The sequence below is a fragment of the Trichechus manatus genome, unplaced genomic scaffold (genome assembly GCF_000243295.1).
Source record: "Trichechus manatus latirostris isolate Lorelei unplaced genomic scaffold, TriManLat1.0 scaffold00029, whole genome shotgun sequence".
Classification (NCBI taxonomy): domain Eukaryota; kingdom Metazoa; phylum Chordata; class Mammalia; order Sirenia; family Trichechidae; genus Trichechus; species Trichechus manatus.
This window is the reverse complement of record NW_004443965.1, coordinates 4,040,904-4,067,320: the sequence shown is the minus strand read 5'-3', so window position 1 is coordinate 4,067,320 and position 26,417 is coordinate 4,040,904. Positions and strand designations below refer to the sequence as shown.

The 26,417-nt window shown below is 37.7% G+C and overlaps 1 protein-coding gene across 1 annotated transcript in view; it reads right to left on the bottom strand.

The window, feature by feature from the left end:
• The window catches only part of ARSB (arylsulfatase B), a 255,229-nt gene that overhangs the window by 82,720 nt on the left and 146,092 nt on the right, over window positions 1–26,417 (bottom strand). The window contains exon 6 of the mRNA XM_004374570.2: window positions 4,295–4,365. Coding sequence (XP_004374627.1) covers window positions 4,295–4,365 — 71 coding nt within the window. The remainder of the gene's footprint in view (window positions 1–4,294; window positions 4,366–26,417) is intronic.

Here is a 26,417-nt window from a genome sequence, read left to right as displayed (position 1 = left end):
CTTTGCTACCAGTAGTCACAGACAATAGAGAATGCCCATTGATGTGGACCAACAGTGAATGTGCTTATACATCAATGCAAGGGCCTGACATGTCCCCCTTACACACAGGAGTTGGAGCAGGATTCCAAGCTGGTGAGGCAGCCCCAGGCCCAATGCCAGAGAGCCCTGGCCTGAGCAAGGAGAGGCCAACATGAAGGCCTAGAATGTGCTTCAAGGGTGGGTGGAGAGGTGAACCAGGTCACATCTCTGAATGTGGGTATTAGTAAGTCCTAGTGCAATCCCAAAAGTGAAGGGACTGGCTGAAGTCCTTACAACCTATGGGTAGCAAACCTAAGACAACTCTGTCTCCTGATTTACATTCTCTGACTAACTTTTAGACTGGAGAAACATTTTGCTGTACTGTTATTTTGCTAGAGGCACTTTAGGGAAGATAGCAAGAATCACAGCAGGTTGTACCAAGAACCCTGCAGCAAGCAGTGCTGTGGTCGTGAATACAGGAATACAGTTCTCAAGCAAGCTCCCACTCTGATGTTCAAATACAGCTTAGTCGGGGGGTGGGGGGGGGGCTTAAGACTTTTAATTTGTAGGTGGAACGTAGTGGGTGAAAATATTTTATACTCATTATAATGTGGGCAAGAGGACCCTGGGTGGCACAAATGATTTGCACTCATCTACTAACCTGAAAAGGAGCCCTGGTGGCACAATTGTTAAGTGTTTGGCTGCTAACTAGAAGGTCAGCAGTTCCAACTCAGCGGCTCCTCAGGAGAAAAGACTTAGAGATCTGCTCCCGTAAAGATTACAGCCCAGGAAACCACATGAGGCAGCTCTGTTCTACAGGGTTGGTATGAGTCAGAATCAACTCAACAGCACACAACAACAACACTAACCTAAGTCGGTAGATCGAACCCACCTGGTGGTGGGAGAAAGTCCTGGTAATCTAATTCTGAAAAATCAGCCATTGAAAACCCTATGAAGCACAGTTCTGCTCTGTAACCATGGGGTCACCATTGGTTGGAATCAACTTGAGGGCAACGGGTTTGGTTTTTTTGTTTTTTAAGTAATAATGTGGGCAGCATATTTCACACATCCCCTGGACCTGGGTTATAATGGGTTTTGCGGCACATTAAATTACTAAGAAGTTTTAAAAACTGCTCCTTCCTCCCCTTCATTCCCCTCTGGCCACGAGGAGAGATTCTGATATGATCCCCTGGTAAAGAATTACTGCTCTAGTGAGCCAGCTGCAGACTGGAATATGTCATATCCCTTAGCTGTGCTAGGGCAGATAAAAGTTTAAGAACCATCCTTTTCAGGTCTAAGAACCTTTGTTTTGCAGGTCTAATGCTTCCACTTTGCTCTTAATTCCATTCCAACTCCCCTCTAATTGTCCATTCAGTCATTACTGAGTGACTACCAAGTGCCAGGTATTTGTGTTAACTGATGGGGATAAAAAAGTACGTAAAGACATAGTCCCTAATCTCCAGGAGCTCTCATCTTAGCAGGAAGTACAGGCATGCACATGAAGAAGTACAATTTGAGGAAAGTTATAGAGAGACATGGACAAAGGGATGCACAGAGAAAAGAATGACTCCTGCTTTGGGGGTTTCTGGAAAACATTCCCAGAGGAGGGATATTTGGGCTGGGTTTTAAGGGAGGAGAAATTTTGTAGAGAGTCAGGGAAAAGGTGTTTCAGGCATAGAGAAGAGCATATGAATAATCTGCCTGTGTAGAAGTGAAAAGTTAGGGCAAGAACATTACAAGGATGGCAAGGATGCTAAGAATGGAGGTTGGCTAGGTGAGCTGGGTGCGGATACCCGATGACACATTTAGATTTACTGTGGGCAATGGGAGGCACTAAAGATCTCTGTTAAATTAGTTAATGTACAAATTAGTCTAGTGTCAAGCTAGAAATGTTAACTCAGTGGTGGGAAGTAGTACAGATTGAAGAGGACAAACACATAAGGAGAGCCTGAACTAAGGATAGCAGTATGTCTAGAAAGGAGGGGATGTGAGCATGCAAGTGAATAAAAGGAATGTAAGAGCAATATTTTCTGAAGATAGTTTCAAGATAAAGCACTATGATGGAACTTGGCAAAGGGTCTAATAGTTAAGGTTTTCCAGGCCCAAATTCACTATCTAGGGGCATTAGGGCCACTAGCATAGTATTTAGGCAGGACTGTTAGAACCTGTTGTGATCTGAGAGAACTCAATGGTCCCTTCCCCCAGGAATGAATGTGGCTTCCTATGGTTCCCTGGGCACCTAACTGAAAGACTAACCAAATCCATCCAGCAGCACCATGAAAGAACAGCCTGGCAATATACTTCTTCTATAAGATTACAGCCATTGAAAACACTGTGGAGTACAGTTCTACTCTGACACACAAGGGGTTGCTATGAGTTGGACTGACTTGATGGCAATGGGTTTGGTTGCCACCTCCACTTCCCCCACCGGTATAATTTAGGCCATAGGGAGAATCGAGCTCAAATACTTCCAGGATCTCTAGGGAAGTCAAACCTTGTGATGGTTAGGAGGCTGTATATACTCTGAATCAGTAACCAATATATGGTGCCATTTCTCCCATAGCCAGGATTCACAGGTCCAGGAATCAAGGCCGGGGGGGGGGGGAATGGGAGTGGCACCAGTCACTATTACTCCTTGCGATCCACTCGCAAAATTTTTGTTTCCTGTCTCCGCAACCCTATGCTCTGTGGGTCTAGAGGTCTTAGTTCCAAAGAGAGGAACGCTTCCACCAGGAAACACAGCACTGATTCAACTGAACTGGAAGTTAAGAATGCTACCCAGCCACTTTGAGCTCCTTGTGCCTCTGAATCAACAGGCAAAGGGTGAGTTACCATATATTGACTGGTGTGACTGATTCTGATTATCAAGGGGAAACTGGACTGTTATTATACAATGGAGGTAAAAGAGAGTTTGTTGGGAATACAGGCGATCCCTCAGGGCTTTTGGTACTACCATGCCCTGTGATTAAAGTCAATGGAAAACCACAACAACCCAGTTTAGACAGGACTACTAACGGCTCAGACCCTTCAGGAATGTAGGTTTGAGTCACCCTACCAGGCAAAGAACCATGACCAGCTGACATGTATACAGCAAATATCTTTGTTTTCTTCCCTCCTTTATCCTATTACTTATTATAAAATACAAGATGTAAAAGGGGCTAGTGTGTTTTCGGTTGTACACATGTTAGTTGTATCATGTTAGGCATAAGTAGGACTTTTTTTGAGATTATGTATGGTTTAAGGAGATGTGTATAAGTGCCAATTTGACGAAGGGTAGACTGTGGTGGTTAATGTTTTGTGTCAACTTGGCTAGGATGTGATTCTCAGTGGTTTGGCAGACATTGGACTGGGTGCTCTTCCATAATGTAATATAATGTCATCACTTTCTATGATGTGATCAGCCAGTCACATCATAGAAGGGGAGCTTCCTTGGGGTGTGGCATGCCTCCAGTATGTAAATGGATGTTCTGGGAAACTTTGTTCTCTCTCTTGAGCCTGTGACCTTGCACTCTTCTTGTCACTTACCTCTAGTACCTGGGATGTAAGCCTGCAGAAGTCTCCGCCCTGCCAGCTGGCCTGCAGATTCTGGATTCGCCAGCCCCACAATCCTGTGAGCCAGCAGAGTTCTGGAGACTGCCAACTGACCTCACACCACAATTGTGTGAGCCACTTCCTTGAAATAAATCTCTCTCTCTACTGATATATATATATGGATATGGATATAGCTATGTACACACAGATATAAATACAGATATATGCCTCACTGGTTTTGTTCCTCTAGAGAAACCAGACTAAGACACACCTGGAGACCCAGCAGGTGCTGGGTAGCACCAGGGCAGCCCAGTCAAAGGATATGATGGCTCACACTACTCTGGAACTTGACCCTGGCTTATTTGACCATGAATTTTCTGGAAGAAGGCCGTGGAGCTCTTCAGTAAGAACAGGACAACGACAGGAGGAGCCTCAGAGATCCCATGGTTTCTTTGCTTTTACAGAAAAAGTAACTGAAATGCAGAGAGTAAAATGGCTTAAAGGTCATACAGTTAGTAAGTGGCAGAGTTAAGAATAGAGTTCACCTCTTCTGATTCATAACCTGGTGCTCCTTTCACAGCATGCCGCCTCTGAGGCACTGAAGCCACAATGAGATTAGCAGAACATGTGCAGGGAGAACTGTTTGCCTTTATCAACTCAGGTGATGAAGAGAAAACTGCGATAGAGATACACTAGGTATCTGTGTGAGCCAAAGAGATTAAGGAGCAAAGAACTAGGTACTCACATGGTGATATATCTACAAAGTTCGGGTCGATGTTATGCAGCAGCTCCACTCTGGGGGATGGGCTTCCTTCACTAGAAAAGAATTTTTGAGGAAACATTAATTTCCTCTCTCAAATGGGTATGAGTTATTTTAATACTTCCTTTCCTTGTACTTGTAGGAAATAACAAACTTACCAGTTAACAACTTTGTCATGAATTCAGAGGTCTCTCAAATCTCTGGCTGGTGCACTTGCAAGCAGTCATTTGTCTACATTCTAACAATGACTAAACATTTATATAAGAATTTCAGTATCAAGCCTATGGTGGTTTTAAAATATAAGTCCTGTGACCCTTTGCAATAAACAACATGCTGTATTTAAATATGACCATTCTTTACACCAGAGAATGAGAACTCAAGTCATCTTGTGTAGACAGCTAGCTTCATAGTCAATACTCACAAAGAAATGAGGAAAGAGAGACTGCCAAAAATGGTGGCACCAATATTACAGGTGCAATATGCCTTTTAAATATTAGCCTGCATTAGGAAAATTAATGTCTTTTGCATCCAAATTTGTAACATGGAACTTCGATTTAATACAAATACATTTGAAATACCTAGATCTCTTTAAGATTTTTTTTTAAATGTACATGTAATTACAATCACAACCTACATTTATGCTGAAAAGAAACTTGGAGATTACTTAGCCCAACCTCCTGGTGTTACAAATGAGGAAGGTATACAGTGAGTTATTGGCAGAATACTGGGTATGTGACTCTCAGAATTGTGTTCTTAAAAAATTGGGAGCATAAATGCTACCAGATATATGTGAGGAGTGCAGGAAGTACCCAGGTGATTTTGCTTAAGGCTCAGTCTCATGGAAGAAGTTGTTTAATATAATTTCAATCGCCGAGAGAGGACTGAGGATTACTTGATAACTCGATACCATCCAGTAGCAAAGGCTGCGTAGTATTGTTAACACCGTAAGATCTGAAAACATCTGAATGACCAATAAGGCTCTTCATGTAACCAAGAGGACGTGCTTTCAGATGACCCAATGTTCACCTGTCTGATTTCTGTTCTAAAACGTCACAGCATTAATCTACTTCACCATCTGCTTTCTCTACTTAGTGTGTGTTGTTGGGGATTGGGGATTTCAGGGGCTAGTAAAATTTCAAAAAAATCCAGGTTGATATTGACAACTTTGTATTTACCAAGTAAGGAAACTTTAAAACAAAAATAAATGAATGATAAGTAAAATTTGAAAATAAATAAAAAAGCTGCAACTACCACCATTATTATTTCATTAAAAAAGTTAATTTAACAGCAAAAAGTAGGAAGTGCACAATCTCAGAATACCAGTCCTTTATGTGTATAATGGATCTGCTGGCAGTAGTAGTATTTTGTTTTAGGATATTGTGACTTAGCAAAAATAATATAGATGTCTTCCCCCCTTTTGTAGCTTTGAAAATTGGAATTAGATTTCAAATAAAATCTGAACAGAAAAAAAAAAAAAAAAAACAGAACTGTCCTTTAAATTGAATACATTTAACTTTAAAATCCTATAAAGTTTCCTTGTCCCTCTCTACTCCATAACACTTACTACCTATAGAGATTAGAAGGGAAATACTCAGGATGCCTCTAGTCCTGGGTGCAGCAGGGGAAGCCTTGGGGGAAGGGTTCATATCTCCGAGTACTCTTCTCGTTTTCCTCCTGAGGGCACTTAGCTACATGAATATGCTGGAGACTGTCAACCAGTCTCAAACGCCAGGAATTAGGGTTTAGGGAAGAATAAAAACAGAGAGGCCATATGGCTGTGGTCTGCTGATGGGAGGCAACACCTAGAAACATGAAAACTACTGCAAAATACAGAAGAAGGAAGACAGAAAGTCCTGACTTCTGAGTCTAGCACACAGCCATTCAGAGAAACCCCTCTGTCTTAGTCATCTAGTGCTGCCATAACAGAAATACCATAAGTGGATGGTTTTAGCGAAGAGAAGTTTATTTCCTCACAGTCAAAGTAGGCTAAAAGTCCAAATTCAGGGCGTCCGCTCCAGGGTAAGGCTTTTTCTCTCTGTCAGCCTTCTCATCAATGCTCCCCCGGACTAGGAGCTTCTCAGCGCAGGGACCCCTGTCCAAAGGACATGCTCTGCTCCTGGCACTGCTTTCTTGATGGTATGAGGTCCCCCAGTCTCACTGCTCACTTCTGTCTTTTATATCTCAAGAGATTGCCTCAGGACACAATCCAGTCTTGCAGATCAGGTCCTGCCTTACTAACACAACTGCCACCCATCCTCCCTCATTAACATCATAGAGGCAGGTTTACAACATACAGGAAAATCACACAGTACCAGGAATCATGGCCTAGCCAAATTGATACACACATTTTCTGGGGGGACACAAGTCAAACCCTGACACCCTCCCAAGATAGCACACTTAAGTATATTGCATAAAACATAAATTATATTTTCCAATTCATGCTGAGTTGTCAAGAAATTAAGGACCCTTCTTGAAGAACAGAAATTATAAGAAAAGTCAAATCCATAGGGGTAGGTAGGCATGGGAGCTGACATTTGCCTTAAGGTATCTGCCCATCACTGATGACCTAGACCAAAGTTTTAATGAGCAGCAAACAGGGACAAGGAACAAAGCCTAGTTCTGAAGTGAGGGGTGCTATGGGGGAGAGAATCAGATCAGAGACTTCCCATACAAAGCCGGAACTCCCAGAGGTCCCACAAGAATGATAGCAGCTATACAAACTTCTTTTGGTCTTAATTCTTGGTTGGGGCGCAAAGGAGAAAAGAAAAGTCGCTCTGAAAATTCCTAACTACAAGCCCATATTCATCCGGGTTTGAGGCCTAAATTCATACTAACGCAAATAGTTTATAGTAATCCCAGGTTATTGAAAGCAAATGCAAATCATCTTGGGAGTAATAAACTTTAAATATAGACTAGAAAAATTCCAATTGCACTATTGACATTTTCAGCCGGATAATTCCTTGTTGTGGGCAACTGTTCTACGCATTGCAGGATGTTTAGCAGCATCTCTAGACTGTACCTACTAGATGCTAGTATCACTTCCCTAGTTGTGACAACCAAAAATGCCTCAAGATATTGCTAATGTCCCCTGGGGGTAAACTGCCTCAATTGAGAACCACTGCCATAGATAAAAGCCCAAAGAGCATGAATTCATAAATAAAAAGTCACTAAAGGTAGGAGAAAACAAACCACCATGAGTGAGAATCAGCAGAAACAACCAGACCATTACAGAAGACATGCTTTCAGGTGGGTTTATTAGATACAGAATATAAAATAAATACACTTAATATAACTAAAGTAACTAAAATATAACTAAAGTAATAAAGAAAATATTAAAAATATATTAATGAAGGAAAAAAACCTGATCAAAATTGTCCAAGAAGACTTGAAAGACAATCAAATAGAACTTTTAGAAATAATAAGATTATATAACTGAAATTAGAAGCTCAATGAACAAGTTAAGTAGCAGGTTAGAAACAGCAGAATGATAGTTTAGTTAACTGGAAGATGGACCTGAAGAAATTACACAGTAAGCAGTATAGAGAGTCAAAGAGCTGAAGAAAATATGAGAAGAGACATGGGGGACAGAGTGAGATGGTCTAATATATATTTAATTGGATTTCGAAATGGAGAAAATAGAATAGGTGAAAGTCAGTATTAAAAAGAGTTAATGACTAAGAATTTTCCAAAAATTGTTGAGAGATGTCAGTCCTCAGATTCTCAGATCAAATGAACTCTAAATAAGAAAAAAAAAAAAAAAAAAAAAAGTCCACCCTTCTATTTAGTGTAAAAAAACTGCAGAATATCAAAGGCAAAGAGGAATATTAAAAGGATTCAGGTAGAAAAGGCAGAGCAGCTACAAAGGAACAAGACTGATGGCTGATTTCTTAGTAACAATAACAGAAGTTAGAGGACAGTAGAGTAATAGCTTTAACATGCTAGGAAAAAATATTTTCATTCTAGAATTTTATATCCAGCAAAAATAAGGACTTCCAAGAGCAAGGGTAAAATAAAGATGAAAAAAATTTTCAAAGAAATAAAAAAATGAGGGCACTTACTACAAACAACCTCATTAAAAAAATTCTAAAGACTGTCCTTCAGGAAGAATGAAAATGATCCCAGCATCTCTGAGAGGCAAGTAGGATGATGAGCAAAGATAATGGTAAATGTGAGAAAATCTAAACCACTTGTAGAATGATTCTAATGATGTCCAATTTGTGGGGTTAAAAATAAGCACATAGAATTAAAATTCTGAATAATAACAAGCAAGTCAGGAGGGGAAAATGAGGACGAAAGCATTTTAAAGTCTTCGTATTGTTTAGAATAGGGCAAGGCTGTTGATTAAATTTAGATTTAGCTAAGTAATATTTACATGTTAATTTTTAGGGTAACTACTTAAAAATTAGAATTTTTCCGGTCTACAGAAAAAAAAAAAAAACAAAATTCATTCAATTCAAAAGAAAGATGGGAAAAAAACCTAAAATTCTCAAGGCCAATATATTTTTACATATATCTTTAAGAGCAGAGTTCACTAGAATACCCCTAAAACTCTAAAATATTAGGCATAATTAAAGAATATTTTTCTTATAACTTTAGAGAGTTTATCTGTATATTATACATTTATTTAATTTCTTCATTACTCAGGAGAGTGGGCCATATGTATTTCAAAATAAGGAAACTTAGTAAGATGAGATGACATTTTGAACACCAAAGGTTGTGGATAATTCCAGGAACTAATTATCTGTTTGGAAAAATCCCCACAGGCAGAATCATCATGATGCAAATGGGAAAGGGGAGGGGGATATCTTACATCAAGTATATTGTGATGTTGCTTTTTAAAATGTAGTAATCAGAATATTTTGATAAGGATATGATTAAAGATAACGAGCAAAGAAAACACAGTATACGGCAAGTGATTAAAATGATGGTCAAAATATCCTTAGTGACTCCAAGTCATTAAATAAAAGAAGAAAACCAAATGTACATTTAAGGGAACTGAATAAAATACCATAAATTTTGGGTTTCCCCAAGCATAGAAATTCAAAATATGAAAGGTTGTTAAAATTCCTATCCAAGCTCATGTATCAATTCCTTGCTGCTAGTCCTTTAGGAAATGATGGATTTTAGAAATATCTTCAGGTAGATTTTTTAAACAGTGAATATACATGGGAGGGGAAGTGGTAACAACGGAAACATGGAAACATATCCACCAAACTATTAATTGGGGTAGGCAGATGGGTAAGTGACACTATACAGGACTTTTACTTTCTACAGTGCTTTATATAACTAGCCTGTATTACTATTATAATCAAGAAAAAGAATTAAGGTAGTTTTAAAGTGGAACCTTAAAGAAGTATAAATATAATTTGTGGAAATTCCTGAACTCCTACAAATACATTTAAAAGTAAAACAAGAAGAAAACTCAGATATTATACAGAGTTCTAGAACATTAAAAACAGGAAAACGATCCATAATTACAATGTACAGTAATATTTGAATCCATTAGTCAAAAAATTAACTATATTCTACCCACTTATAAACTATCACAATAATTGATCATGTAATTTCCCTTTCAGAAACATAGACATTTTCCTGTATGCTTAAGAACAGAATTGGCTTTACATTCACTCCTCACTTGTCGACATGGTTAGGTTCCAAAGACAAAATTGTTATGCAAAAATTGGCATTATGCAAAAATGGAGGATGACCACATCAGATCACAAAATGGAGGATGACTACATTGTTACATAAATACAAAAATTACATCATTATATAACTGCCAAATTACATCATCATATAACTGCCAAAGCCACTGAGAATCATGGCCCAGCCAAGTTGACACATAACATTAACCATCACAGCCAGCGTTACTCTTGCCTCGTACCTCCGCATTTGTTACTGCCAGACATACATCGTTAATGCTCACAATAGTCAGATAGTAGATTTTTTACTATCGTCATAAATATGAAATGTCAGATAATGAGATATCCTATAAGTGAGGAGTAGGTGTACTGAAAGGTAGAAAAAACAGGAACGAGTTTAGGATCACTAGGTTCTCAAGTCCTACTACTGAAGTCAGTTATTTTGGTTAACATTCTCCTTTATATATTAAAAGAAAGTTCAGTAAGTATACACATATTTTCAGTGTCCTTTAAAAATCCTCTCCTCTTAAGAACTCACAAATCCTTGGTCACTTAAATTTGAGTAGTCTCTAATAATCATATGAAAGATCTCCCTTCTGTAACTGGAGGGAAAATGCTAGGTCTGTTTTTTTTTTTTTTTCCATTTTTGATTTTTCCCTTGTGTTTTTTTTTGGGCCAACATCTTCCCCCTGTTGTCTTACTCCTGAGACAGATAGGGTTAGCTGTGCTGGCAGAATAAAAGAGTTGTTAAAAGAGTACCACCTAGAAGTTGGGTAAACAGGAACCACATCCTGTCAACATAAAATAAGGTTAGAACAACCTGTGAATTACTACTTCCTCCTTAGTGTTTTTCTGGTCCCTTCCCCATTCTTACAGGCTCCACATGCACAGAAGAATGAAGTATGACTGCTGTTTGACCTCCTTTGGACGACTGAAGGGGGCAAAGTAGTATAGACGATCAGTGCACCTGCGCCATATCCCATTATAAGTGATGCCAAGGGCTGCCGAGGGGACTCCATCTTGAATATCAGCAGGTTCCATCTTGGATTCCAGATGCATGCGCAGTCTAATTAGTATGCACTGCCATTCCAAGAAGTACCTGCCCCTTCAAAGAAACCCACTGAATATTCATTACTCTATTATTTCCACCAAACCCATATAAACCCTAGCCTTGCCTCTCCCTCCAAGTCAGTCTTTTGGAGAGGCATGAGCCCCCACTGACTCCTTTTACTTGTCACAAGTAAAATAAACCTGTTAGAGCTGAACCCAAAATTGTCTCCTCTGTGTATTCTTACAAGAGAAAGACAAGGACCCACTGAGTCCAGAGGGCCTCCGCACCCTTGGCGATAACACTCCCATCCCTTCCCTACTCCTCAGAAATTTACTGTCATCAAAAATCTCCACTTTCTCAGGCACGTTATGTTATCCCTATGTTATCTTAGCCCTATGTTAAAGAATAAATTAATAAATTTGACTTATTAACCATCTAATCTTTATCTTTCCTTTATCATCAAATATCTCCCAACAATTCTTTACACTGGTGATTCTCAAACTTTGCAGCACATTAGAATCACCCTGAGACCTTTTAAAATCCAGACACTCAGGCTGCACCTCACACCAGTAAGATCACTTGGGGGTGGAACCCAGGCATTGGAATTTTTTTTCACTTGCCAGGTGATTCCAAAGTGCAGCCAACTTTGAGAACCAACGCTCCAGAAATTCAAACTTTAATGTATATACGAATCACCTGAGAATCTTGTTATAAATGTAGATTCTGATGTATTAGCTTTGGGTGGAGCCCGATATTCTGCATTTCTAACAGGTTCCCAGGTTATACTGAGGCTCTGGTCTGTGGACCACATTATGAGAAGCAAGGTTTGAGGAAGCCTCCCAGCGTTGTCCCGCATGGGATTTGAACTCTTTTAGAGTTTCCTAAATTAGAAACTCACTTAGATTAGAGGTGATTCTAGAGCAATGGTTCATGACCTTAGCTGCACAATGCAATCACCTGGGGCAGGGGGTGGGAGAGGTAAAAAAAATATTGATGTTTGGGCCCCCCCTATAGAAAGAGACACAGTTGGTCTGGAATTCAGTTTGGGCTAACAGTTTTTTTGAGATATAATTTACAAGCCATACAATTCACCTATGTGAAGTACGTAACCCCATCTCTTTTAGTATATTCACAGAATTGCACAACCATCACCAGAGTCTAATTTTAGAACATTTTTATCCACCCTGGAGGGGTTTTTTGTTGACAGTACCTAACAATAAAAGAAATCCTTTAGGAGAATGAAGAAAACAAGATACAAGGGGAAGATTAGTCCAGAGGACTAATGGACCACAACTAGCATGGCCTCCACCAGACTGAGACCAGTACAACTAGATGGTGTCCAGCTACCACCACTGACTGCTCTGACAGAGATCACAGTAGAGGGTCCTAGACAGAGCTGGAGAAAAATGTAGAACAAAATTCTAACTCACAAAAAAAGACCAGACTTACTGGCCTGACAGAGACTAGAGAAACCCTGAAAGTATGACCCCCCAACACCCTTTTAGTTCAGTAATGAAGTCACTCCTGAGGTTCACCTTTTAGCCAAAGATTAGACAGCCCCATAAAACAAAACAAGACTAATGGGGCACAACAGCCCAGGGACAAGGGCTAGAAGGCAGGAGGGGACAGGAAAGCTGGTAATAGGGACCCCAAGGTCGAGAAGGGAGAATGTTGACATGTTGTCTGGTTGTTAACCAATGTCATAAAACAGTATGTGTACTAACTGTTTAATAAGAAACTATTTGTTCTGTAAACCTTCATCTACAGTACAATAAAAAAAAAAAATTGAAAAAAAAAACAACACTTTACCATTAGCAGTCACTCCCTATTCCATCCCTCCCCACTCTCCAGTTCTAGGCAACCACTAATCTATTTTGTCTCTATAGATTTGCCTATTCTGAATATTTCATTTAAATGGAATCATATAATACGTGGCCTTTTGTGACTGGCTTCCTTCATTTAGCATAATGTTTTCAAGTTTCATCATGTTGTAGCACACATGAGTACTTCATTCTTTTTATGGCTGAATAATATTCCATTGTATGGATATACCACATTTTGCTTATCTATTAATCAGCTGATGGACATTTGGATTTTTGCCATTGTTAACTATTATGAATAATGCTGTTATGAACATTCATGTACAAGTTTTTGTGTGAACATTTGTTTTCATTTCTGTTGGGTATATACCTGGCAGTGAATTTCTAGGTCATATGATAACTCATGGACAGCCTTTTGAGGACCTGACAAGCTGCTTTTCAGGGCAGCTGCACACCCTAACCAACACTTCTAATTTTTTTTTTTATTCTAGCCATCCTAGTGAGTGCGAAATGGTATCTTATTGTGGCTTTGATTTGCATTTCACTAATGACTAATGATGTTGAGCATCTTTTCATGTGTATGTTGACCGTCTGTATAATCTTATTTGGAGAAATTTCTATTCAAACCCTTTCTCCATCTTTAAATTGGGTTATTTGTCTTTTTATTATTGAATTGCAAGGACTCTATATATTCTGGAAGCATATCCCTTCACAAATATATGGTTCAAAGATATTTTCTCCCATTCTATGGGTTGTCTTTTCACTTGCTTGATGGTATCATTTGTAGCACAAGTTTTTAATTTTAGTGTAGTCCAATTTACCTAGTTTTTCTTTTGTCACTTGTGCTTTTGATTTGTATCTAAAACATCATTGTCTGATCCAAAATCATAAACATTTACTCCTACGTTTTGTAGTTTTAGGATTGGTTACAGGTTTGATTATTGCTATACTACAGTATGTGTTAGTTTCTGTCTTCTATATGTTATCTATATTTATACACATATATTTATCCATTCATTTATAAGTAATGCTGCAAATAGTGCAGTATTTTTTACATTATACTCTTCCAAAGTTTCATTTTCTTGCTAGAAAGTGGGCAATGTTAATTGCATCAATAGCTTATGATCTTCCTTATCTTCCTTTTGACAATTCTGCAGGCCTCAGTCTCTCTTAGGCAGTAAAACATTGTCTTTAAGAGCATAGACTTCGAGGGTTTACATCTCATCTCCACAAACTACTGGATATATACACTTGAGCCTTATTTTCCTCATTGGCGGAATATGGATAAAAGTACCCACTTGCCAGAGTTGTGGAAGCCCTTTTATCACAAAATGTGTATTCCTGACTCTGCATACATGGAAAGACTATAACCACCGATACAAGACTATCACCTGAGACACAGATACAAAAATAATATGTAGAAACAATGGAACATTAATATTCCTATCCATTCTTCTTGCTAGCAAGAGTTCTCCTTATGGATCACACTGTGGTAGCTGTAACTTTAACTTCTAAGACATGATGTCCTCTCTCTTGTTAGAACTTCTTTTTAGAAAATTATGAGTCAAATATGGCTTAGTTATACAGTCTACTCATTATGGAATTGCATACACAAAAGATATGTTACTATTTGTATCTAGGAATTTTCCTTATTTTTTTTTGTTTAGACATATGGTATAATTTAGCTGTATAAGCAACACTATCTTCACCAGACTGTTAATTCCATTTGTGAAATTTAAACCTTTGTATAAGTCATGGGAAGTGACTTTTCATATTCACAGAAGTTCATGAAATGTTCTAGTTTTGGTGAATCAAGGAAATGGGTGTTTTCATTATGGAAATGTTTGCACTGCTAGCTTATATGAACAAAGCAGAGCTCTCTAATTAACTTCTGTAAGGTAGGCACCTATGGGCCCGCTCAAGGAGTCTATGCACACTGCATCATACCCTCATCATACATTAATATCTACGGCAGTAAGTACATAACGGATTATGTAAAATAAAAGAACTGAACCATTTTTGTTCACCATTGGCCACCTAATGACAGAGACCTACTTCTAAACAAGTGAAATAGGCATGTTTCATCTATGTCCATAACACCCCAAACAGGAGTTAATTTTGGTTTTTGTTTGTTTGTTTGCTTTGGCTAATTTGAATAATAGTAGCTAGCATTTACTGCTCATTTCTTATGTGCCCCACACCACTTTAAATGCTTTACCTATATCATCTCATTTAACAAATGTTCAATGATTGTGGCATAGAGTGGTTAAGTGACTTACGAGAGCATGTGGTTGAGCAGAGGTTGGAACCAGGTTTGAAACTCAGGCAGACTGATTCCAGAATCCCTACTTCTAATCACCATGCTAAAGTGCCTCCTTGGTAAAACGTAGACATGCCCTCAGTGTCTCCTTGAAAGTGTTAAGTTTCCATTCATTTAGCTTATTTCTTAGGCTCTATTAACAAACATCTCCATTAACTACATATGTCTCTATTAACAAAAGAGTTATCATTGTTCTTCATCCTCTTCTCTTTAAGGCCTATATAAAGTAGTTAATGGTCTCTGGTGAAATTTTAGTATTCAATTTTAATTTACCTCAAATTTCACATTTTCTGGATGGGTTAAAAAAAAAGGCAAAGAGACACTGATAGTGACTGGTTTCCAATATGCTATAAATATTTTCTAGAAGTCTACAGTTTCAGACACTGAGATCACAGCATTGTCCATTTATAAATAGTTTCCAATTTTTGACTTTCATTTTCCAACTAGTTGAAGGGTGGGGCAGTAAAACATTTCCCATAAATAAATGAAATGCTATTACATTCCATACTTCTTTTACCACTAGCTGTTAGCCATCTGTCATAAAAAAAGACACACCCGAGGATGTAGTACCAAATTTTTAGAAACAGTAATAGTCATGACAATATTTTCTGAGAGAAATCTTAAAACAAACAAAAAACAGCCAATTATTAACAGCATCTTGATTTGTAAGCTTCATCATCATCATTATCATCTTACTCCCAGTGACTGAGTTCTTACTATGTTCCAGGCACTATGACACATTCTTCCATTAAATCCTCACATAAATGCCTATGGGATAGGTACTACTAATGTCACATATTACACAATCGGAAATTGATGCTTAGAGATGTTAAGTAACTTGCCCAAGATCACATAAATAATAAATGGAGGAGACAAGGTTTGAACCAGATCTAATCAAAGAGTGTACATTTTGTAACCACTATACTAACAGAATTCCTTGCAGGACTTAATTTGTTATGTGGGTGTGGGTGACATTGAGTTTCCATAAATCCCATACTCCTTGAAAAGCCATTTTAACATGCAAACATTAACCATGAATAAAAAGTTTAGGCACGGAAATTATACAATTTTGACTAAATTTGGTGAGGAAATACGTAAGTTGAATTCACTTGATATACAGTTACAAACAGAAAACTTTTTTTATGTACATTTTTAAGGGGGCTTATTAAGTTTTTAAAATAGGCTACTCAAGAAATTATCAATTTTTTTTAAAAAAATCACTGACTCACACCCTTAATATAATTTTTTGCTATTCATTACTGAAAAACAATTGGTAGGACTTCTGAGTTAGTACTGGGGCAAATCAGAAGGGCCTAATATGACTTCCTTCCAATCTCCATTATAGTACTCATGAAGAATTACAAAAAGATGAAAACTGGCAACAGAATTGGAAACTAGAGAGAAGGCCAGATGCCAAAGTCCCAAGGGGATTTTCACTAACTCCAATGCTGAAGAGATTAACAACATATTCCTAGATTCTAGCATAAGAATCAAAACCTGACCCCAAAGAAAGCAGAAAAAAGATGGATTCACTCTGTCTATCTCTAGCTACCTGACTCAGGGGATGTTCTAAGCAAAAAATGGCAATGATCTCTGATTAAGTATGTAGCCAGTCATGTCTTTCCCCTCCCACCCCCAGTCGTCTCTCTCCCTAAGTCCATCCAGGCAGCAAAACACTAAACTAATATGGGAGGAAATAGAAGAAATAAGATATGATACGTAGCCTCCTAGAATGTGAAGCTACCTAACAAAGAATTTGGAAATAACCCTCATAACACCACACACTGTGGGTATAGAGTTAAAACAAAACAAAACAAAAAACAGTTGCTGTCGAATTGATTCTAACTCATGATGACCCTATGCGGGTCAGAGTAGAACTGTACTCCACAGAGTTTTCAAGGCTATACCTCCCAGAAGCAGACTGCCAGGCCTTTCTTTAGAGGTGCCTCTGGGTGGGTTCAAACCACCAACTTTTTGGCTAGCAGTTGAGTGTTTAACTGTGCTGGTAGAAGCCTTTTTATCAAAAAACTTGGTAGAGAACCAAAAGTTAGACACTATTCCTGAGACTTTTTTTTTTCAATTTAAAAACATATATACAGTCACTTGCCAGTCACTAGATGCAGGGCCACTGGCTAGAGTTCCCTATCATCTTTATTTGATAAACCACACCTGTAATCCTTCATCTACAATGCCTAGTGCGACTCTTCTTAAAGCAGAGCAAGAGCCTAAGAACATGTGAACTACCAGGGTTCCCTAGAATAATGGTGGCTATCTAAATTTTAATCTCTCCATATATTCTCTTTTAAAAATATATAGATTGATAAGGAAAGAAAGTAGAATCACCCAAAGCCCAAGCCTACCACACAAGTAGGAGACAGAGCGTATTTCAACCCTGGAGTGGAGTGAGGAGATATGCATCTGAGACCAGAACAGTCAGTGGCAGTGTCCACACTGGGCAGAGTCAGGCTGAGATATGCAGCAGAAGAGGGTGAGGGGGTATAAAAGGGGAAGGGACTCAGATCACATCTGCTAAGGTCCATCCCCAGAAAAGAGAGCCCCACCCTGAGTAACAAAATGCTTATACAGGTCTAATACCTGCTGGATCAGAGCACTGGAGACTGGCAACTGAAAGGAAGGGGCTTGGAAAGTGTGCAGGATGAGCATGGCAGTCCTGGGCAGGCACCAATTCTGAGAGAAGGGTAATTGAAGAAGAGGAGTCTCTCAGAAGGTTGATGGAAAAGGGCAAGAAGGAAGTAGCTGAAGATCAGGATCCTACTGAAATAACACTGTACCACAGAATTGTAACGAGGCACACCAGAAAGAAGAGGCAGTATTTATTAAAGAAATTTCACTTCACTGTAGCAATAGAAGAAGGTGCTCTTAAACTAAGAAATAAATAAAATTATACAAATTAAACCCCCACAGATCCCCTGCTATTGTAGGTCAAGAAAAAGCCAATATACATAAACATGAACAATAACAACCAAAGGAACACAATATCTATACAAAGTTACCATAAGGATTTTTAAAAAATAGAAAATGAGAATTCAAAACTTCTGGCAAATAAGAACATTCCTCTACCATGGGGGGGGGGGGAGAAAAGCCACAAAGCAGAGGAAAACTGTTACACAATATGTCTACATGAATTAAATATAATTAAATCAACAATTGTTGATATAAAAAACATCATAAATCAGAAATTTAAAACCTCAGAATAGAAATGCACAAGCAGAAGGCTGTGAAACAACAGCTCACCAACTCAAGAAAGAAACTTAACAAAAAGACAAAATCTCAGAAACAAAGGTATAATATATGTGACTGAAAGTATATGAAAGCATACAGAGAATAGAAATAAAAAGAGAAAAAAGTAATTTAAAATTTAAAAAGAGGTAAGAGTGTCAAAGAAAGTGGTATGTGTAAAAATATATGTAAAGAAGATTCAATAATACAGATAATTGGAATCTCTGAAGAAGAAAAACATAACAATGGAACACAACTAATATTTAAAATTATAATTCAAGAAAACTTTTCTGAAATAAAAGATCTGAATTTACAGGCTGAAAGAACTCACTTGTGTATCTACGAAAATTAACCCAGCATTATCACCTTTGAGACAACTCTACTAAAATTCTAATAATAATAAAGATTTTCAGGGGCCTCCACACAAAAGGACCAAGTCACTTGCAAAGGAAATAAAATCAGGTTGGTATTAGATTTATTAACAGTAACATAAAACAATAAAAAAGTAGAAAATATATTCAAAACTCAAGGAAATATAGTATGAAACGAGGGTTTTGTATCAGCCAAGCTAAGCTGTCTTTCAATTATCAAGGTTATAAAAAAAAGTTTTAATAAACATGTAAGAATTCAAAGAATCCTCAGAAATCTATTAAACAATGAATTTCTCCAGTCATTGGGAAAACTTGGGAAATGGACAGATGGTTAGCATTGTAGATCTATTATTGTAGGCTAAAAGATAAAAGAAAAGTAGAACAGTATTAAATGTTATGTGCTCTAAGTAGAAATAAAACAACTAAAAAACAAAACAAAAACAAAAAATGTGAAGAGACGGGAGAGAGAGGGTAAAGTTGAATAAGCTAGTTGATTCCCATATAGGTAATAAGTGGGAGTCAAAATGTCATTTAAAGCTGATATACCAAATAGCAGAAACCTAAGTAAATAAAAGAGACTAAAGGAATTATTCATGAGGGAATTATTCAATATCATCAGTCGGTATAAGGCCAGGGGCCAACTGTGGAACACACCATCAATTGCTCTTATGCAAATTCAAGTTGAAGTTGAAGAAAATTAGAACAAGTCCATAAGAACAAAAGTATGACCTTGATCCCACCTGAATTTAGAGACCATCTCAAGAATAGATTTGAGACATTGAATGCTAATGACGGAAGACCAGATGAATTGTGGAATAACATCAAGGGGATCATACATAAAGAAAGCAATAAGTCATTAAAAAGACAGGAAAGAAAGAAAAGACCAAAATAGATGTCAGAAGAGACTCTGAAACTTGCTCTTGAACGTCGAGTAGCTAAAGTGAAAGGAAGAAATGATGAAGTAAAAGAGCTGAACAGAAGATTTCAAAGGGCAGCTCAAGAAGACAAAGTAAAGTATTATAATGAAATGTGCAAAGATCTGGGGTTAGAAAACCAAAAGGGTAGAACACACTAGGTATTTCTCAAGCTGCAAGAACTAAAGGAAAAATTCAAGCCTCAGGTTGCAATATTGACGAATTCTATAGGGAAAATATTAAACACAGGAAGCATCAAAAGAAGATGGAAGGAATACAGAGTCACTGTACCAAAAAGTATTGGTCGACATTCAATCATTTCAGGAGGTAGCATCTGATCAAGAACCAATGGTACTGAAGGAAGAAGTCCAAGCTGCAATGAAGGAAATGGGGAAAAATAAGGCTCCAGGACCCGACAGAATACCAATTGAGATGTTTCAGCAAACGGATGCAGCATTGGAAGCACTCATTCATCTATGCCAAGAAATGTGGAAGACAGCTACCTGGCCAACTGACTGGAACAGATCCATATTTGGACCGATTCCAAAAAAAGGTGATCCAACAGAATTCAGAAATTATCAAACAATATCATTAATATCACACACAAGTAAAATTTGGTAGATCATTAAAAAGCTGTTGGAGCAGTACATCAACAGGGAACTGCCAGAAATTCAAGCCAGATTCAGACGAGGATGTGGGACAAGAGATTATCATTGCTGATGTCAGACGGATCCTGGCTGAAAGCAGAGAATACCAGAAAGATGTTTACCTGTGTAATTACTGACTATATAAAGGCATTCAACTGTGTGGATCATAAAAAATTATGGATAATATTGTGAAGGATGGGAATTCCAGAACACATAATTGTGCTCATAAGGAAGCTGTATTCAGACCAAGAGACAGTCATTTGAACAGAATGAGGGGATATGGTGTGGTTTAAAGTCAAGAAATTTGTGCATCAGGGTTGTATCCTTTCACCATACTTATTCAGTACCATATGAAGAAGAACATGGCATCAGCATTGGAGGAAGACTCATGAACAACCTGCGATATGCAGATGACACAACCTTGCTTGCTGAAAGTGAAGAGGACTTGAAGCACTTACTGATGAAGATCAAAGATCACAGCCTTCAGTATGGATTACCCCTCAACATAAAAAAAACAAAAATACTCACAACTGGACCAATAAGCAACATCATGATAAATGGAGAAAATATTGACACTGTAAAGAGTTTCTTTTCCCTTTGATCCACAATCAATGCCCGTGGAAGCAGTAGTCAAGAAATCAAATGACACATTGCATTCGACAAATCTGCTGCAAAAGACTTCTTTAAAATGTTGAAAAGCAAAGATGTCACTTTAAGAACTAAGGTGCACCTGACCCAAGCCATGGTGTTTCCAATTGCCTCATATGCATGTGAAATCAGGACAATGAATAAGGAAGACCAAAGAAGAATTGGTGCCTTTGAATTATGGTGTTGGAGAAGAATATTGAATATACCATGGACTGCCAGAAGAACGAAAAAATCTGTCTTCAAAGAAGCACCACCAGAATCCTCCTTAGAAGCAAGGATGGCAAGACTTCATCTCACATACTTTGAACATGTTATCAGGAGAGACCAGTCCCTGCAGAAGGACATCATGCTTGGTAAAGTACAGGGTGTATGAAAAAGAGGAAGACTCTCGACAAGATGGACTCACACAGTGGCTGCAACAATGGACTCAAGCATAATGATTGTGAGGATGGCCCAGGACCAGGCAGTGTTTCATTCTGTTGTATATAGGGTCGCTATGAGTCAGAACTGACTTGACGGCACCTAACAACAACAACAACACAAGGGAATTATATAAATTTATATAAAGATGAACACTAGAATAAAAATATGAGTCTTCCTAAAGATTAAAAGAACTAATAAATAAATAAAAGGTAAAAAGAAAATGTAAATATAAAACAATATAAAAGTGCTAAGAAGAAAAATAACAATCATAGAAACATATGCAAATGGGCTTAATTAATGTACTAAAATAAAAACATTTCCAGACTGTATCACAAAGAAAATCCTAACACTACACCTAAAAATGGCAAAACACATGTTCTTTTCAAGTATGCATGGAATGGACGTCAAGAAAGACACTATTCTGAACCATAAGACAAGTCTCTAATTTAAAAGGATTATTGCAATAATAATAAAAAGTATGTCCTCTGACCACAACAAAACTAGAAATCAGTAATATATCTAGAAAAAACTGAACTGTGTGGATATTAAACAACACATTTCAAAATACACAGGTCAAAGAAGAAGTCACTGTTTGCACCATTCCCATCATGTCCTAACCAATAATTTCGGCATAAATTTTACCTTTGAAGATAGAATCAGATATCAAGATTGCAACCCTTGCTTTCTTCTTGTTTGCATTTGCCTAGTACACGTTGCTGTAATGGTAACTATCAGAGGGCAGTAAATCAATGTCTACAGAATCTTGAGGAGAAAAAGTATGACAGAATTTCTTTATCAAATTATTACTTTTGTTTGAGTGTTGACACATCATGGGGTTGGCAACCAATGTCACAAAACAATTTGTGTATTAATTGTCTAATGAGAAACTAATTTGCTCTGTAAACCTTCATCTAAAGCACAATAAAAAAATTATCATTTATGTTGGAAAGTAAAAAAAAAATTTTCCATATGCAAAGATTCAAAAAACCTACCACTTATGTGCTTCTACTGAAAAAATTACTTAAAAATATTTAACCAACCAATTGAAAGATTAATTAAAATCAAGAACTCAGGAATAGAAAAGCTATATAGTAAAAGGAGTAAAGACTAACACTAACATAAAATGTTATTTCTTATATGTAAAGATTACAAAATTTTTGTTGTTGTTATTGTTAGGTGCCATCCAGTCTCACAGTGAGACTATGTACAACAGAATGAAAACTGCCCAGTCCTGCACCATCCTCACAATCATTGTTATGTTTGAGCCCATTGCTGCAGCCGCTGTGTCAGTCCGTCTTGTTGAGTGTCTTCTTTTTTTCAATGACCATCTACTTTACCAAGCATGATATCCTTCTCCAGGGCCTGGTCCCTCCTGATACCATGTCCAAAGTATGTGAGACAAAGTCTCGCCATCCTTGATTGTAAGGAGCATTCTGGCTGTACTTCTTCCAAGACAGATTTGTTTGTTCTTCTGGCAGTCTATGGTATATTCAATATTCTTCACCAACGGCAACAGCAACGGCATCAATTCGTCTTCTGTGTCCAGCTTTCACATGCATATGAAGCGACTGAAAACACCATGGCTTGGGTCAGGTGCACCTTAGTTCTTAAAGTGACATCTTTGCTTTTCAACAGTTTAAAGAAGTCTTTTAGCTTCTCAAATTATTTGCTCAGCATACAGATAGCAAAAGTATGGTGAAAGGGTACAACCCTGATGCACACCTTTCTGGATTTTAAACCACTCAGTATCCCCTTGTTCTGTTCAAACGACTACCTCTTGGTCTATGTGCAGGTTCCTCATGAGCACAATGAAGTGTTCTGGAATTCTCATTCTTCGCAATATTTTCCATAATTTGTTATGATTCACACAGTCGAATGCCTTTGCATAGTCAACAAAACACAGGTAAACATATTTCTGGTATTATCTGCTTTCAGCCATGATCCACCTGACATCAGCAATGATACCCCTCATTCCACATCCTCTTCTGAATCTGGCTTTAACTTCTGGCAGTTCCCTGTTGATGTTCTGCTGCAACTTCTTTTGAATGATCTTCAGCAAAATTTTACTTGTGTCTGATAATTAATGATATTGTCGGATAACTTCCGCATTCTATTGGATCACCTTTCTTTGGAATGGGCACGCATACGGATCTCTTCCAGTTGGTTGGCTAGGTAGCTGTCATCCACATTTTTTGGCATAGATGAGTGAACACTTCCAGTGCTGCATTCATTTGTTGAAACATTTCTATTGGTATTCAGTCAATTCCCAGTGCCTTGTTGTGTCGCCATTTCCTTCAGTGCAGCTTGGACTTCTTCTTTCAGTACCATTGGTTCTTGATCATATGCTACCTCCTGAAATGACTGAACATTGACCAATTCTTTTTGGTACAATGATTCTGTGTATTCGTTCCATCTTCTTTTGATGCTTCCTGCGTTTAATATTTTCCCCGTAGTATCTTTCAATATTGTAACTTGAGGCTTGAATCTTTTCTTCACTTTCAGCTGAAGAAATGCTTAGCATTTTCTTTCCTTTTGATTTTCCAACTCCAGCTCTTTGCACATTCCATTATTATACTTTACTTTGTCTTCTCAAGCTGCCCTTTGAAATATTCTGTTCAGTTCTCTTACTTCAACACTTCCTTTAGCTTCAGCTATTCTACATTGAAAAGCAAGCTTCAGAGTGTCTTCTGATATCCATTTTGGTCTTTTCTTTCTTTCCTGTCTTTCTAATGACCTCTTGCTTTCTTCATGTATGATGTCCTTCCACAATTCAACTGGTCTTCAGTCATTAGTGTTCAATGTGTCAAATCTGTTCTTGAGATGGTCTCTAAATTCAGTGGGATTAAGGTTGTACTTTGACTCTTGTGGGCTTGTTTTAATTTTCCTTAGCTTTAACTTGAACTTGCATAAGAGCAATTGATGGTGTGTTCCACAGTCAGCCCCGGCCTTGTTCTGACTGATGATATTGAGCTTTTCCACTGTTTCTTTCCACAGCTGTAGTCAATTTGATTCCTGTGTATTCCATCTGGCAAGGTCTCCGTGTATAGTTGCCATTTATGTTGCTGAAAAAAGGTATTTGCAATGAACAAGTCATTGGTCTTGAAAAAGTCTATAAAATCTTACTGAGACTAAAACATAATCTTGAATAAATGAAGAGAAATACAGAACTATGTTCTGAGTGAGAAGACTGAACATGTACATTCTTCCAAAAGTAATTTATAGGTTTAAACTCATTCAATACAATTTATAGGAAGTGTTTTTTTTAACTTAATGAAATAATTCTGAAGTTCATAAAAAATTAACAGTAAGAGTAGAAATTGTCAAGAAAATTTTGTAAAGGAAATATGAAGAAGAGGCTGATAACAATTTTTACCAGCTATTAAAACATACTCTAAAAAGACAATGATTATAACAGTGAGGTGCTGAATGAGAATAGATAAATCAGTGGACTAAGATAGAGGGCAACAATACACATCAATGTATTATTAAGAACTTAAAACATAAGCCAAGTTTTTAATGAAAAGGGAAATATGATTCAATAACCAGTCTGAGTTGTCTTGTTAGTATTTAGAAAAGAATCATCTTAGATCAGAGGTTTTTAACCTTTGGCTCATGGACCATTATGCTTCATTAGGCTTCAGAATAACTCTGAAAGTAGGGGTGAAAAGTGATTTATTTTTCCTCCAACTTTCTTCCTAAAACTGAACCTGTAAGGGAAAATAATCTTTATAATGTCATATTATGTTTTTAAGATATTCTACATGGTCAGATAATATTCAATTACCACAATTGCCATGTAATGCCATTTAGAAGAGTTTTCCAATGATGAGATGGATAAAAAAAAACCATTATGATTATGGACTTTGCTTTTGTTTATATTAAGCTAATTAAAGATAAAATAAGTTCAAGGAAAGAAACATGAACTAGGAATCCTTCGGTTTTCCTTTCGTCAACCAACCTTCAAGTAAGATGCAAAAACCATAATGTTGTTATGTTGAAAGATTCTTGTCAATGGAAGCATGAGACTCACAATGTTGAAATGTTTTGACTATAGACTGCTAATCAAGTTGAAAAGCATAAAGAACATAGAACTGGAAAGAGCTTGGAGAAGCTGTGTCTCCTAGAAATGACAAGCATGGTGTGTGGCTTGGAACAGGAGAAAACTGAAGCAGTTGAAGTAGTTTCTACTGCAAATGATGTCATCCACTCCAGAACTGCTGATATTTCTTTGAATATTCTAATATTTTGAGGCAGGTCTAAGAGGAATTGGCACCTGTGCAACTAGATAAAACCTCTGGTGCTCTTAGCATAGCCAATTTTATTTTTCATCAATTTTTAGCATTCCTATTTCATGAGCCTCTTTTAAAATTTTCAAAAACTACATCATCTTGAAAATGGTGAATAGGTTTAATTTCCAAGTAAATATCTGATTGGAAAAAAGTTCCAGAGCTCAGGGCATAGATCAAGTGACATTTGGCTGCCCATTTGTTTTTACTCCTTTGGAAAAGAAGGTCCAAACGTCAATGTGGCCAGCTGATTCTGTGTCAGTAGGCATGGGTACCAAATGTTCTGCCATACATACTGGAAGGAGGCTTTACCAATGCTGTGAGAATCATCAACTTCCTCAGGGCCAGGGACTGAGTCATTTTCTCAGAAACTTTATTAAGAAATGGGAGTACAATTCCGGGCAACATGGCACTATAGACAGAAGCACCACGCCATCCCTCCACAGTAAAGATCTGAAAAACTAAGTCAAACGGAGACACATATCAGTCCTGAAACTCTAAACATCAAATGAAGAGATAAAGAACTCAGCCAAGCACCAAATGGTATAAAAAAACTGATGGAGAACAGAGAGTGAGGAGAGATACATGCAGAGGTCCCCTATCAGCTACCACAGCACAGATCCATCATCTTGGACTCCTATCAGAGACTGGTGAATGGGGGTATGAGAAAGCAGCTTCATGGAGTTTCCAGCAGGAGACAGAACAACTGGTAACCAGTGATATACGCTTTATCACCCCCCACCCTT